This window comes from Colletotrichum lupini, chromosome 6 (assembly GCF_023278565.1).
Source record: "Colletotrichum lupini chromosome 6, complete sequence".
Taxonomy (NCBI): Eukaryota; Fungi; Ascomycota; class Sordariomycetes; order Glomerellales; family Glomerellaceae; genus Colletotrichum; species Colletotrichum lupini.
Window position 1 is genome coordinate 833,621 of NC_064679.1, and position 15,044 is coordinate 848,664.

Genomic DNA, 15,044 nt, shown 5'->3' on the forward strand with positions numbered 1-15,044 from the left:
AGATTTGTGGTTCCTGTAGAGAGTAGACAAACTCATGGCAGATTTCGATATATGCTGGGTAAGTCACAACTATGGGGCTGCGGGCTGAGTTGTAGTTTCAGAGTCTACATATATCATCGAAAGTCATTGGTTTTCTTTTGAAATCCTGTAAGAAGCCGCCTAAGGGAGAACCGCGAGCGAATGTACGCCGATGGTACAGCCTTGCAAGAATCTTATCACAGGGTACGACAATTTCAACCAAAGTCCCGATGGGCTACCAAAGTACAACTTAGATCGGAACTGCAATACGCAGGGACCTGCAAGGCTCGCAGCCTCGCAGCAGCAGGATCCCAACCCAGGCTAGGCCGCGATGGAGACGGGCAGCAGCTCCAGCCAGATCTAGACCTTCTTCAGTGTCTCGGACGAATGGTGACACAAGTAGTGGTGCCTCAGTGAACTCTGCGATCTTTAAAGCTCTAGACTTTCCTGAATGCACTAGGACCAAATCCACGTCCTTCTCAGCACGGAGTGTCTTAGAGAAGGAATCGGAAGTTGGCCGGTCTTCAAGGTCATTTGGCACTTGGAAGTTGGAAGCAGAGTTCGCCGCCTCGAGATGCGAACTGAATGCATAATGTCATGTCTGCGAACCAACTGTTGGAGATGAGAAGCAAGCTCCAGGCCTGTGCTGAGCCGCCTTGGCACTTTGAGCTTATTATTGACAGGAGACCCAAGGATCTACGAGGCTCCTCAAAAAGAAGAGACGAAGGCACGCAAATCCACACTTTGCCCATGGGTTCACTTTTCACGACTGCAGTTGCAGAAAGTTCGTCCAAGTCATATCCAATAGCTCAGCTTACACTACAGATGGAGTCTTCAACCTGCAGGACTGCAGGTTTCGCAGTTACCGAATTCAGGGAAAGAATTGGAGAATCGCGAGAGGGAATGCATGGTCGTGCATGCATGCTGTCACAAAAAGCGGGCCCACTCAATGTGGGCAGCATTAACCACATCCATATCTCGTGACATACCCCCCAGACGCCTAGAACTATTATCCATATAATAGGCGTCTATACTGCGCCTTAGCCCCGAAGGTAGTAGACTAGTTAGAAATAAGCGTCTATACTATACCTTAGCCCCGAAGGTAGCAGACTAGTTAGAAAAACCCTGCTTATACGGAGACTCGAACAGTTGCCTCTTGCTTTTTAAGTACACGACCTATAGATAATATAGTACTTAACTATTATAATAATAGCGAATAGGAGCTAGGCTTATAACTATTATAAGTTATAGTACGTAGTAATAGGTATACGGAGTATAATAAAAGTAGCTTAATTATTAAAATAGAAATAAATAAAAAGAAAAGGTCTATATATATAATATTTAAGATAAATACGTAATTTAGTACGTAACGGGTACTTTATAAAGTACGATTACTATTTTTATTACGTAATATACCCCCTAATTACTATTACTAAGGAGCTATTATACTTAAAATAGAATCTCTAAATGCCCTTATAAAGGCCTAATTTAGTTAAATATAAATAAAGGAAAAATAAGCGTAAGGGATATACGTCTTTTAAACCGCGTTTATTATAAATATATCCCTTTATTTAAAATAAATAAAATCTTAACTTAGAATAGTACGTATTTTACTATTTTTAATATATAAATTACTAAGAGCGAGGCTACTTAGTTATTTTATATATATTTAAATTCTTATAGCGTTACTTAGCTATTAAATTCTTTTTTTTTAACCTCTTATAGTTATTATAAATATTCTTATTTATTACGCGCGCGCGCTTATACTATTAAATTATTTATTAATTTTATTTTAAATATAAATATTTAATATATTTAGAAATAATAATAAGTTTTATATAATTTTTATAATACTTTTTATATATATATTATATAATTTATTAAGAGTTTAAATAAGTAATAATACTAACGAGCCCCTCTAAGTTATTACCCCCCCCCCCCCCCCCATAACCTCTTATTTACTTACTAAAGCCTAGTTATTAAGCTCTCTTTTCTTAGTTAAGAAGATATTAAGGCTATTAGTTAAAATATTAAGGACTTTATTAAATTCGAGGCTTTTTTTAATAACCGTAATAAGGGTAATAATAAAGTAAATAGTAATAATAAGAGTTTTAACGGGTTTTTATTTATCCCCCCCTCGGAGTTTAAAAATAAAAATAAAAATAGTTTAAATAATAAGCTTTTTAAAAAAGGTATATTATATACTTATTATTTTAAGAGTTTATATTTAATATTATTTTAAAGTTTAAAAAATATAAAGTTAGTTTTTTTTAAAAAGGTAGTAAGAAGTAAAAGAGAATACTAAGAGGCTAAGGTACTCCTTATGATAAGTATAGTTTTTATTATTATTTTAGGCCTATTTAATATATATTTAGTTTTTAAAAAGCTTAAAAAAGAGGTTTTTAAAGAACGGGAGATTTAGTACTTACCCTATTTTAAAATAGCCTTTTAGTATACTAATTTTAAAAATAGTAGTTATTATTTTATAAAAAGTAGTAGTTAATATATGTGCTATTTTAATAGCTATTTAGCTAAAGGGTATATTAATATACTAGTCGTTTTATAGCTAATAGCCTAGGCCTTTACCGAGGTTATTATAAATAATACTCCCTTTTTTATAAATATATTATCTTTTTTTATTATTAAAAAGCGTATTTCTAACTATAGTTTTAATAAAATATTACTAAGTTCCGTAGTATTATTTGCTAAATATATAATAACTAGAGGATATATAAGAATTATATTAGCTTTTATATAAAGGACTTTTTTAACGTGCGCCCCCGGTCCTCTTTTATACTTATTATAGTTATTTATAACCAATTTTTTATTACGCTACTTATTTTTATATTCTAAGTCGTTAATTTAATAATTATTCTAACTCTCGCGCCCCTTATTACCCCTACTATTTTTAATTTTATAAACTTTAAAGTATATAAAATACGTTTTTTAGCGCACATACTAACCCTTCTTTTTAATAATACTATACTCTTAGTAATTATATATTTTATAAATTAGGAGTTTAAATAATAAATATAAGCTTAGGTTTTATTTTTATATATATATACCTTATAGAGTAAGGTTATTTTAGGAGTTTAGGCCTTTAGGCTATAAAAGGTTTTTATTTTATTTATTTTAAACCTCTAGACTATATTCTAAGTTCTATTTATTATTTACTTTTAGGTATTAAGTTTTTTTAAGCATAGCCTAAATTAATTATTTTTAACTATTTTAGCTATTTATAATAGCTTCTTATATATTATAGAGGTTAAGAAGTATATAGAAATATTCGAACTTAGCTTATAAAAAGTTTTTAATAAGTTTATTTATTAATATATTTTTTATTAATATATAAGTAACCTCGAAGCTATTTTTAGTATACTTTTATTTTAGCTATATATTTTATATATTAATATAGCGAAGTTAAGTAACTATTTTCTTTTTTTTTTATAACGAGTCGAATTATTTACTAATTATCGTAGTTAATTAATTATACTTTTTTTAAGTTAAGGGTAATATTTTTAAAAAGGCGCTTTAGAGCTATGGTTTTTTTATAGTTTTTTTAAAATAAAAAAGCTTAGTTTTAATAATTAACGTTATAACCGTTACTTAGCGTACTAATTTTTATTAAATTAGGCTACTAAAAAAGAATATTATATATTTTTAAAATAATCGTTATATTACTTTATTATTTATAAAGCTAGTATTTTTAGTTAGAAGTAATAATTACGTACTTAGTATATTACTATAATAAAGCGTAAAATATTTTATTATATAGAGATATTAAATATAATAATTAATTATTTTAATATAGGTTACGCTTAGGTTAGTTAGGAATTATAATAATTATAAATAAATAAAAGTAACGTTTAGTCTAATTATAATAGCTATATAAAATATATTCCCGATCTTTTTTTAATAGCTTTTTATTTATTTTTTTATTACTTACCCCTCGTTTAGTTTAAACTCTTTTTAAAGAAGAGGGGTAGCTAGATATAGTAAATTTATAAAGTTAAAGCGCTTAGTAACTTACTTAATATATACGTTATAAATAAAGTAAATTTTATAAATAATACGGTTTTATAAAATCCGTACTCTAAAAAAGTAATTAATCGGTCTATTTTTTTTAAAGTTAATATATTTTTGTATATTATTAACGATCCCCTAAGCCGCTTTTTAATTATTTTAATAATATAAAATAATAAAGTTATTAACGTAGAATATTAGTATTACTTTTTTATTTATAGTTTAGTAAATATAGATCTTTTCGTAGTTATATATTATATTTATATTACGAAGTATAGAAGTAAAAGTTTAGAACTAGAGAATTAGTAAGTCTCGGAGGCTATATAGAGCGCGTTAAAGCTTATTTATTTTATTAATAACCTTATATCTTTTTAAGAATTTAATAATTACTAACTTATTACTTTTAAGAGGTACGTTAAGGAATATATTAATAATATTATATTAGTTTATTTTAAGGTTGAATTAAGTAGCTATTATTATTATAAGCTTAAAGGCCTTTATAATGAGCATCGAAGCGTATATATTTTATAAGGGGTTAAGTAGTTATATATCCCCCCTTATATATATACGTATTTTTACCTCGCTAACCTCGTTATTAACGTCGTATTTATAAATATATACTTATTTCAATAAAAGTAGGATCCCTTATTTAGGATTATAATTAACCTCTTTTTATATATTAATATCCCTTAGTTTTTTTATTTTTATATTTATAATATTTTTAAATAGCTTTTATAATTATAATAAAAGATATTTAATATTACTAAACCTCTTTAATAAGCTTTAAAAGTTAATTTTAATAAGTCGTAGTTTTTAAACTCCTTTAGAACGCTCTAAGTAGGTCTTATAAACTACTCTTTTTATTATTTAATAAAATATTATATATCTTATACTACTTTTCTTTATAGCTTTTTACTAATTAAGTATAAAAATAAAATAAAAAGTAGTTTTAAAAACGGTTATAATAATTATTATCTCTTATATTTAAATATAAAAATATTATAAGAATATTATTATTAAAGCGTTATAAAGGTCTACGGGCCCGGTTTAAACGTTTAGGACTTAATAAAGCTTTACTTAGTATTTAATAAAGCGGTTTTTATAAGCTTTATTTTTATATAATAATAAAGGTTTATTATAAGGGTTTCTTATTAACGTCGATTTTAATATTAAGAATTACTTTTTTATAATTAGTACTTTATTTATTATATACTTTAGCGTTTTATTAAGAGCTATTAAAAATTAAAAGCTTAAGAACTTTTATAATATATATAAGCGCTCGTAAAGAGGATTATAAACTATATAGAGCTATTTATAACTTAGTTATTATATCCCCTTTTTTACCCCTATTTTTAAGCTTATATAAGGGGGTTATTTTAAGGGTTAATAATAATAATAAAACTATATTAACCTCTTTAGCCTTATTAACTATACTCTAAAGTACGTCTATCGGTTACTTAGCGTCTTAAATAGTTAAAAACTTAATAATAATACTATCCTTAACTATAAAATTATTTTAAATATTAATATTTTTAAAGTTTAGATCTACTTCCCTAAGTACTTAAACTAACTTATTATTAGTATTAAAAAGTTCTTATATTTCTTAGATTATTAGATTTACTTATTTACTTATAATAGCTTGCTCCTCGTATATAAGATTATAAAAGACTTTTTTATTAAACTTAATATTCTTTATAATAAATACTTACTTAAGTACGGGTACTTAAACCTTATATAAGTTATATATTTTTAGTATATATCTAATTAAGTATTTTATATACCTATAAGGAAGTATTTTAAACTCTTTTTAATATATACCCTTTTTACGATCCCTATAAAGAGGGTATATTTAATAATTATATATATAAAAACTATTAAAATACGGGGTAACTAGTTTAGAATCCCGTATTTAGTAACCTATTTATTACTAACGTTAATACTATTTATACTAATTAATTTTTATTATAATAAATAAATCTTTTTTATTAGCCTCTCATAAAATAATATTATAAATAAAAATTACTATTAATACTATTTTATTTTATAAATTTATAAAAAGGTTCGTAAAAAGGGATATTTTATAAGCTTTAATAATTACGAATTAACTTACTTTTTTAACGTTACTTACGGGTTCTTTTATATATAAAAATAAAAGTTCTATTCCGATTCCTAGCTCGCTATACTACGTTTTATATATATATTTAACGTTTATAATTAAGAAAGCGGTTTTATTATTATTTTTAAAAAAGTAAATTAAAGTCCCTTTTTAATAACGAATTACTACCTCGAGGCTTTATAATATAAAAAGTACTTCTTTTTCTATTTTAATTTTTAAAAAAAAAAACCCTAAGCTATTTACTATATTCGTTAAAAACTATAAGTATATATTATTATTTACTAAGAAATAGTTTAAACTAAAAAAGATCTTAGTATATATAGTATTATAGTTATAAGGCTTTTCTCGAGGGTAGTTTTTTTAAAACTATTATTTTAGCTTTAAACAATATATATACTTTATACTTAACTTATAATAAAGGTTTAATATATATATTTTAAGTTTTATATAGTAATTAATAAAAGGTATTAGGTCTAAGATAACTTATTTTAAAGTACTAAAGGAGTGCGCTATTAAACTTTTTATAAGTATATTAATATAAGTAACGGAATTTTTTATAACTAACTAATAATATAATACTAACTAGGCTTTATAAAATATACTTAAGGTTTATAAAAAAAGAATAAAATTAAAGGAGCTTATATTTAAAAAAAAACTAAATTATTTTTTTAAATAAGCTACTTTTTAATAATACTCTTATAAAGCGTTCTTTATCGTAAAGTATAATTTAGATTATAATACTAAAGTACGCTTCTATTTAGTAAAGTTTTTAAGACTATACTAATATAAAATCCCTCGATATAAGCGACGTTTTAAAGCTTTAAATTATAAGTTCCTTTTTTTTTAAGTTTATTTAAAACGCCCTTTATAATACGAGTGTTATATATAATAATAAATAATATAATAGTTTTTAATTTAATATAGTTTTTATTACTTAATAATACGTAACTCTTAGGTTTAAATAAGCTCTTATTATTAACTAAATATATTACTTTATAACTATTTATTATTATACTTTAAAAAAAGGAGTAAGCGCTATTTATAGGGGTATTAAAAATTACGTTTATTTCTAAGTCCTAACTCTTTATAAATATAATAATTACGTAGCCCTCGTTTTAGTTTATTAATAAGCTCGCTATAAGTTAATTAAAAAATCTTTTTAAAAACCTAGGTTTTTTAAGGGTTTTATCGTTCCTTAACTAACTAGCTTTTTTAAGTTTATTATAAAATAATTTCTATTTATTTAATTTAATAATAGCAAGGACTTTTTTTATATAGCTCCTTAGTATTTATATTAATAACTTATTAGCGTTTTAGTTTATAAATACTTATTTTAATTTTTAATATGCTATAGGGCGCTATAGGTATATATAATTATAAAAATATATAACGTTACTCTTATTATTTATATTATTAACTAAGTTAGAGCGTCTAATAAAAATAAAATAAGCCCCTTTTTAACTTAAAAATCGTTTAGTATATACGTCCTAAGTTACTAAGCTAAATATATACGTAATTTCTTTAAAAAATCTTTATATATATTCTAAAGGCTATTAATTTATTAAAAGTCTTATATATATATTAATTTTATATAGGGTTAAATCTAAACTTAATTATAATTAAAAAGTTAAGTACGGCGATCTTTTTATTAATTTTTAAAATATCGTATATTTTAGTTTAGAAATAAGTAAATTACTACTTTTTATACTAATATTAAGAGTTAATTCTAGTCCTTATTTTATTAAGGGCTTATTAATATTCTTTTTAAACCGTATTCCTTATTACTAATTTAAAGGGTATAAATTCCTATTTTAAATATCTAACGATTCGTTATATACTAAACTTAGCGCCGTTCTTAATAACTTTTTAAAATATATATTCGTATAGTATAACGTTAATTAATTTTATTAATTACTAAGCAAGGACTTTAATATATATATTAATAATATTATGTTTATAAACTATAAGTTATTTATATTTAGTATTAAGCTCCTATTATTTCTAAATACTCTTAAGTATATAAATCCTTTTTATAAGTATAATATAAAAATAGATTTATTTACGTAAAATAAATAGTATAGCTAGCTTTATAAAAAAAAACCCGGCTTAGTTTTATAAGTTACTTATACTTAAAAAGGTTAAAAAGTTCGTACTAAGAATTATATTTAGAAACTATTAATAAAGGATTTCTTAGTTTTTTTTAATTATTTTTAAACGCTTTATAACGGGCTTAATAAGCTCGTAGTTCTTTTTTATTACGGGTTATAACTAATTATTTAAATTTAAAAAGCGAAATAAGTACTATAAAAGGGTCGAGGAATATATTAAAATCTAGAGTATCTAAGTCGACGTATTTTTAAACCCTAATATTTTTATTTATAATATAAAGTATATTAAACTATTTAATTTAATTATTATAGTTAATTAGTTTAGCTTAGGCTAAAATAAGTATAAATAAGTTAATTATTTTAAAAAAAATTATAAGAATTATATTAATAAGTACGTTATTATAATATAAGGTCTTAACTAAGAGCTAAGCTTATAACTATTATAAGTTATAATACGTAATAATAGGTATATAGAGTATAATAAAAATAGCTTAATTATTAAAATAAAAATAAATAAAAGGAAAAGGTCTATATATACGATATCTAAGATAGATACGTGATTTAGTACGTAACGGGCACTTCGTAAGGTGCGATTACTATCCCTATTACGTGACAGCTTCATACAAGGAGCCCAGCGTAAAGCGCTTCGTGCTAACTTCATTATCGTTAACGACATTAGCCGCGAATCCTGAAACTTTCATAGAGATGAAGGGGGCGGTTGTGACCGAAGACACTTGGAGCCCTGACGCGAAAGAACTGGCCTGGACGCCGGGCCCGTGGGGTCCTGAGCATGGCGCTTTCGTCTATGTTGCCAGTAAGGTTGAGCAGGAGCAAGCCGTTTGGAAATACCACGAAGAGAACAAGTCCAAACGCCCTGACCTCGTTGTCAATTCTGGTAAGAAAAGCTTGCATTGTGAGCTCCTATGCTTTTCGGTCTCGGATATTAACTGTCATATTAGTCCTGCCCAGCATGAACCTGGGAAAGAGTCTTGATGTTGTAAACCAAGGACACAGGTCTACTTCAGGTTTCATCCTGCCTTTCCTCGAGGGACAGAGAATGCCTCCTCACTTCAGCCACCCTCGTAAGTGCTCAAAGTGAAAGTTGGACAGTCCTATAGCTAACTTTGTGCTAGAATACTTCATCGATGTACAGGACGACGCTATTCTGCATGTGGCTGCCGCTATTTTACCTGATGTCAAAAGCGAACGCATCTTTGGTTTCGCTGAGTCGTTCTGCTGGGATGATGTTCTCAAAATCTTGCGCAAGCAGCACCCGGGCAAGAACATCCACGAAAACTTTGCCAGCGAACCTTTCCCAGTTATCATCAAGCCCGTCGACCGCGCTGAGGCACTATTGAAGAGGCTGGGACAGCCTGGTTGGACTTCCCTAGAGGATAGCTTGCGGATGAACACAGAGGACCTCAAAGCTGAAATTTCTGCCTGAGAACAGGGCTTTCATGGATTTCGATGTTTTGGTGTAGACGTCGGGGTTTGGTAACTTGAAATCGAAAAAGCCACCTTCAGCTAGACAATCTAGGGCTGAGACTTCACATCAATATCGACCAATAGTAACTAATCAGCCCGCAAGTCGCATTTCAGCTACACGTTCTAAAGCAACCGGCATCACAAATGTACCCCGCATAAGCGCCGGCTGCTGCCTGAAAACGGGTCACTTGTAGCCAAGATGCGAGTTCGATCAAATTGGACTTCTTCTGGTCAGCACGACCATCGGGATCTTTCTGATACCAACATGCCTCGTTTCAATTTTTTCAATGGGCTCGAGAACAGCACGGAGAGTGATTGACTGAGTCAATAACCCAACACATCGGGGCCGACATGGACCCTTGCAAGATTTGCCGGCATTTTATTGAGTATACCGCCCGCTTAAAGTCTCTTGTCAAGTTCCAAACACCATGGATCGTATGGGAGCAGGAAACCAAAGAAATCTTCGTTTCCAAGAAAGATTGCCCGTTGTGCGCGGCTCTTTGGGAGTTGCTGATTGAACACAGTCTGAACCAGGCTAGAGAGCGTTTCAAGCACGTAACAACAGAAAGCTCACATCCCGTTGCTCTGAAAGTACTGGAGGTAAACAACACTGGTAGGATTCTCTGGGCAAGCCTTGAAGTTTCATTGGAAATCACACGAGACAGTTTTGTGTATCTTTCAGAGGCATCAATAGGCATTTCGCCACAGGATCCAGATGAGGGTATGTCTCAACCCAATTCTTATTCCTAAACCAATACTGCAGAAAGCTTCACACTCATGTACTGACCACTTCCCGTAGCATGCCAGCATCCTTCTTTCTGGATGTCAGGTCGGACATATTCACTCCGGACTTTGGCAGAAGACAGGATACTATGCGCAAGGACTTGGTTGAATACTTGTGAGAGCACGCACGGTAGCTACTGCCAACCACGCAAGGGAGAATTGCCAAAACGTTTCATCGATACGAGACCGGATCAGCCTTTACGCCTGGTGTCTACCACGAGTGAAGTATTCCAGCAACTCTCCGCCGTTGTGCGATATGCAACATTGAGCTATTGCTGGGGAACATCGACTCCATTAAGAACTACAAAAGCTACGGAAGAAGACTTTGGCGTTTCTATACCTGAGAACCTTCTTCCTAAAACTTTCCGACACGCTATAAGATTAGTCCGCTCATTAGGTATCAGCTATCTTTGGATCGACTCCTTGTGTATAGTACAAGATGACCAGGCAGAGTGGGAATTGGAGGCATCTCGCATGGGGGATTTCTATGCTGGAAGCCTTATCACTATAGCAGCAAGCGACGCTTGGGATAGCGAAGGAGGCTGTTTCCCAGGAGACGATAATAGCATGGAAGCAGTTATAGATGGCAAAGACTCGAGTCCAGGAGACACTAATGATCCTGAGGGTGCGGCAAGAGCTAAGGCAGATCCTACAGTCCGGATGTTCACCTACAAGGGAGAGGACGGCTACTCCCAAACGTCTTGCACTAGAATGATCCGTTTTCAATGCCTTGACTCCCGCGAAATTCCACGACAAGCACAGCTCAGCACACGAGGATGGGCGCTTCAAGAGCGAATCTTGTCTCCAAGGATTCTCCACTGTCTGAAGTCGGGCGTTCACTGGCAGTGTCAATACTTGTACGAAACTCAAGCTACTCAGACCTACCAGGTCCACCATTCTACAGCAAGTGATTTGACATACCCCATCACGCAAGTTTCCCAATGGTGGCCTGAATGGATCGAAGATTACTCCAAGCGAGACTTTACTATCGCCTCCGACCGGCTGCAAGCTTTCGCCGGGATTACCAAACACTACACAAACTTAACTTCAAAGAAACCGATTCTCGGAATTTGCCCTGACAATCTTGCTCGAGACTTGGCTTGGATCAGAAATGGCCAAAAGAAGGGCCCCGGTATTCCTGGAGCACCCTCTTGGACCTGGTTTTCTTGTAACGCCCCAATCATGGTAGATGATTGGGGCTTCAAACTTCAACGCCGCTTCAAGGTCTCAAATGGCGTGGACTTGGTCGCCTTTGGCATCGAGTGGAAGGGAATCCCGATGACGTCCCAGATTGAGTCTTGTCATCTCATCATACGTGGAGTTGTCAAGAGTATTTCAGTCCGCATACCGCCAGAAGCCATGCTATACAATCCACCGTACATGCTGCTCAACGATGAAGAGACCGATTTCTCCAAAGGCTCAATACCTTGGACCTGCTCAGGACGATTCGACGATCCCGGTCATCCGGTAGATTCCGGACTCCCATACCCTTGCTTGCTTCTCAGGACGAGGATGATTGAGGAGGCCAAAGGTGGCATGATTTTCATGGATACGTTTCTGATTCTTTCTCGTGAGAATGACCCAGCTAAAGTAAAGTCGACTGAGCATGGGAGCTTTCGACGCATCGGAATCGCATCATTCAGAGGCAAGGACAGAATCTTCGTGGACAATTCCGACAGAAAAACAGTATTCCTCATCTAGAAAGATTATACCAGACAATCCCGTATACCTACATTGAAAGAAGCTTTTAAGGGTCAAATGTTTATTTTAGGAGATGTTCTCGGAAAGTACTGAATAGACCTCCACCACTCCTTCTTATTCCTACTTTAGCGAATGATGCCGCATTCTGTAGTCAATAGTATCAGTCGTTTCACGACATCCATACACGCAAACAGGATTTGCCACTGCTGGATAATGTGCAAGAGTCCAGTGCCAGCTACTACGCACATTACACACGCTTGCGTAGGGCTTGAGAGGGGAAGTTTGAATGATGACTTGAGTAGAAGGTGAGCTAACTGAATCAACTGGGCTATACCTGTTGTATTCGACTCTGAATATGTGCAGTGTTTCACATAAGGTTCAAGGAGAACAATTTCGGTTATTTCAATCTAAATGAGCGCTCAAGGTAATAAGAAATGAGATGGATTATGGCAAGCTTTAATAGCTCGTGATCTTCAGCCTCAACTCAAAGAGCATGTTCAACACCTTATTATTCTCTATCCTCTTAGTCGTCCTTGGGGTTGCGGAAGAGTACAGGCTGAGGACTTCCTGGCCGTTGTCCATCAAATTGCCTTCGGGAAAGCGTATTCGGCTGCCAGACATAGGTCAAACCAGGCCTTTCCTGCCTTGCGGTGGCAGGAAGAAAGACCGCCGTCATGCCTTCTGGTATCTGCTGGGATATGTGTAGAGGGTGAAGGGAGACTGTGCTTGGCAGGCCCGGAGTAAGTATTCCAGTGTGACCTGCAGTTCATCCTCGTTCGGATAACGTGAACATCCATCGATGGCGCAGAAGACCACCGCTCCTGGAATAGACAACAAAGTTATCTCGAATAGCTGCCGCAAGGCGTTGAAAATCCCACTCAGATAATAGCGCATAATCGACACCCATGGCCAACGTTCGCTCAGCTGGTAATTTCTCAAGCAACTGAACGATCAAACTGCGCAAAAGATGGAATCGACCTTGCGCGCTATCCTCGCGGAGGATACCACAAAAGTAGTGAAGAGTGACGGCTGGCTACATATCTTGGAGACTGGCAAATAATGACAATCAAACGCTTGAAAGGGGTGTCGTCAGTCTTCCGGGCTCATGAATTCGGACAAATAGGATTTGTGACTGATTTGACTGCATCACGTGCGAAACGTTTCGATTTGTGTCACTTTCTTGACGATATCGCTTCCGTTAATTCCCTCCACCCTGGCAACTGATCCGATGATGTCTAAAGCCATCTCTATTCGCTGCGAAGAAACTCCAAGCATGCTTTGAAGAACCTGTCGACTAAGTCGCGACGTCTCTTGCGGTGCTTGCTGGAGCATCATGAACACTGCATGAGATGGTGACGATATTTGACTACTTTGATGCTGGCCAAGCAGCTTCATTTCTCCTGCGAAATCAATTAATTAGCTTTTCCTATTTTATAAAATATTTAACTCGGCAAAAACTTCCGCTGTTCTTCCAATATTTTGTTCTGGACTGATTCAAGTTCCTCAAATTTCTTCTTTAAGATCGCGTGTTCCCCTGTGTGTTTGGGGACGAGTTAGTGACTAAATCACACTCAAGCGGAGATTAAGAGTTCATGTCTATCAAGGAAGAAATAAATGTCACCTACAGTTCGACTCCGTTGCTATGGAGCGAAGCGTCAGGGAATCATCGCTCAGAAGCGCCAAAGCACCTCGTTGAGCCATGGCAGCTGCTATTGGTATCTCTACCACAGAGTTGTTGGTTCGGATCGCCTAGTTCTTTGGGTGATGAAATTTATTGGTCTACATCTTTATTTTGCACAAAGTGAAAAGGGCCGTTTTCAACGGTAACTTGACTGGGCTGTTGCAAGTTGATATAGGGACTGTTGCCGGCCACTGCGTGCCCTAGCTTCGCTGGTCGGCTTGGACCTCCAATTCGACAGCTGCTTTCATACTCTGAACAGTGCCTTTGGCTTTGATCCCGTGCCTGCTCGTAATTAAGAACATTGCTCGCGAAAGGCTGGTGCAAAGGGCTCGGTCTTCTGTATTGTACAGAGAGTCTCCACTCTGACAAACACACATCTTCGCGATCAAATGAAGGTCGACCGACAACGCCCCAACGTTATCGTCTACCCCGGTAACGCTGTGACCATACTTGTCTTGTAATTACCGTCAGAGCTTTGCCATTTCTTCTATCATGTGCTTCAGTCAACTCATTTCTTTTTTCAGTGTTCTCTCATCTGCTCACAAATTGAAGCCAGGACGTCGAAGTGTTAGGAGTGTAGTAACTATTTTGGGGTTGACACACGAGGTTTTCCCGTCTTCTTAATGGGACTTTACGTCAACGTTGGCCATGCGACTGCCGAAGTACTGAAGTGGAGAATGAGGGGTAAAGCTGCTTCTCGGACAATAAGAAGAGGGGACAAATGCACCCCAGAAGCTAGTTAATTCTTCAGAGCTCCGACGAAGAGTCGGCCGCGCAGGGCGGCTTCGAAGGAGACAACCTTTCGGCCAATGCTACCAACTCTGGTTTCTCATCTATTTGGGTTTTCACACTGGCTGACGTGAGCTACTCTGACCCCTGGCGACTAGCTTTCAGCTCAACCTTGGCCGTCAATCGGCAAACAATACATGTCTGAATGAATTGACCCCTCACTTTGCCCCGCCATGTAAATCCGTTTGCTATAAATCCGGTTGCCCCGCCTTCGACACTAGGTAGATCAGCCACCCACCGAGATATCGCGACCTTTAAAATTCTTGACGTGAGGGGTGTTTTGTAGAGTACAGAGACATACATCTTACTTCCCGGCATTCCATTGATACCAGTAGTCCTT

General features: G+C 33.8%; 4 protein-coding genes across 4 annotated transcripts; 2 read left to right on the forward strand and 2 right to left on the reverse strand.

Moving 5' to 3' along the window:
* Positions 1 to 945: 945 nt before the first annotated feature.
* CLUP02_11727 (uncharacterized protein) lies at positions 946 to 1,035 on the reverse strand (the record flags this gene model as incomplete). The annotated part of the gene is made up of 1 exon (XM_049290694.1): positions 946 to 1,035. One exon carries the CDS (start codon positions 1,033 to 1,035, stop codon positions 946 to 948), a length of 90 nt encoding a protein of 29 aa, XP_049147839.1.
* A 7,797-nt stretch (positions 1,036 to 8,832) lies between these two features.
* On the forward strand, positions 8,833 to 9,709 carry CLUP02_11728 (aldehyde reductase II; the record flags this gene model as incomplete). The annotated part of the gene is made up of 3 exons (XM_049290695.1): positions 8,833 to 9,160; positions 9,225 to 9,347; positions 9,399 to 9,709. Coding segments are annotated over 3 exons (762 nt in total), but the record flags the coding sequence as incomplete, so codon positions are not given.
* A 392-nt stretch (positions 9,710 to 10,101) lies between these two features.
* CLUP02_11729 (uncharacterized protein) lies at positions 10,102 to 12,506 on the forward strand (the record flags this gene model as incomplete). Its single annotated transcript, XM_049290696.1, has 5 exons — positions 10,102 to 10,238; positions 10,275 to 10,475; positions 10,550 to 10,637; positions 10,687 to 12,219; positions 12,429 to 12,506. The coding sequence occupies 5 exons, from the start codon at positions 10,102 to 10,104 to the stop codon at positions 12,504 to 12,506; spliced, it is 2,037 nt and encodes a 678-aa protein (XP_049147841.1).
* Positions 12,507 to 12,757: 251 nt separating this feature from the next.
* On the reverse strand, positions 12,758 to 15,007 carry CLUP02_11730 (uncharacterized protein; the record flags this gene model as incomplete). Its single annotated transcript, XM_049290697.1, has 12 exons — positions 12,758 to 12,959; positions 13,026 to 13,267; positions 13,411 to 13,574; positions 13,860 to 13,983; positions 14,033 to 14,115; positions 14,216 to 14,277; positions 14,344 to 14,402; positions 14,459 to 14,498; positions 14,546 to 14,580; positions 14,676 to 14,727; positions 14,790 to 14,921; positions 14,973 to 15,007. The coding sequence occupies 12 exons, from the start codon at positions 15,005 to 15,007 to the stop codon at positions 12,758 to 12,760; spliced, it is 1,230 nt and encodes a 409-aa protein (XP_049147842.1).
* Positions 15,008 to 15,044: the final 37 nt, after the last annotated feature.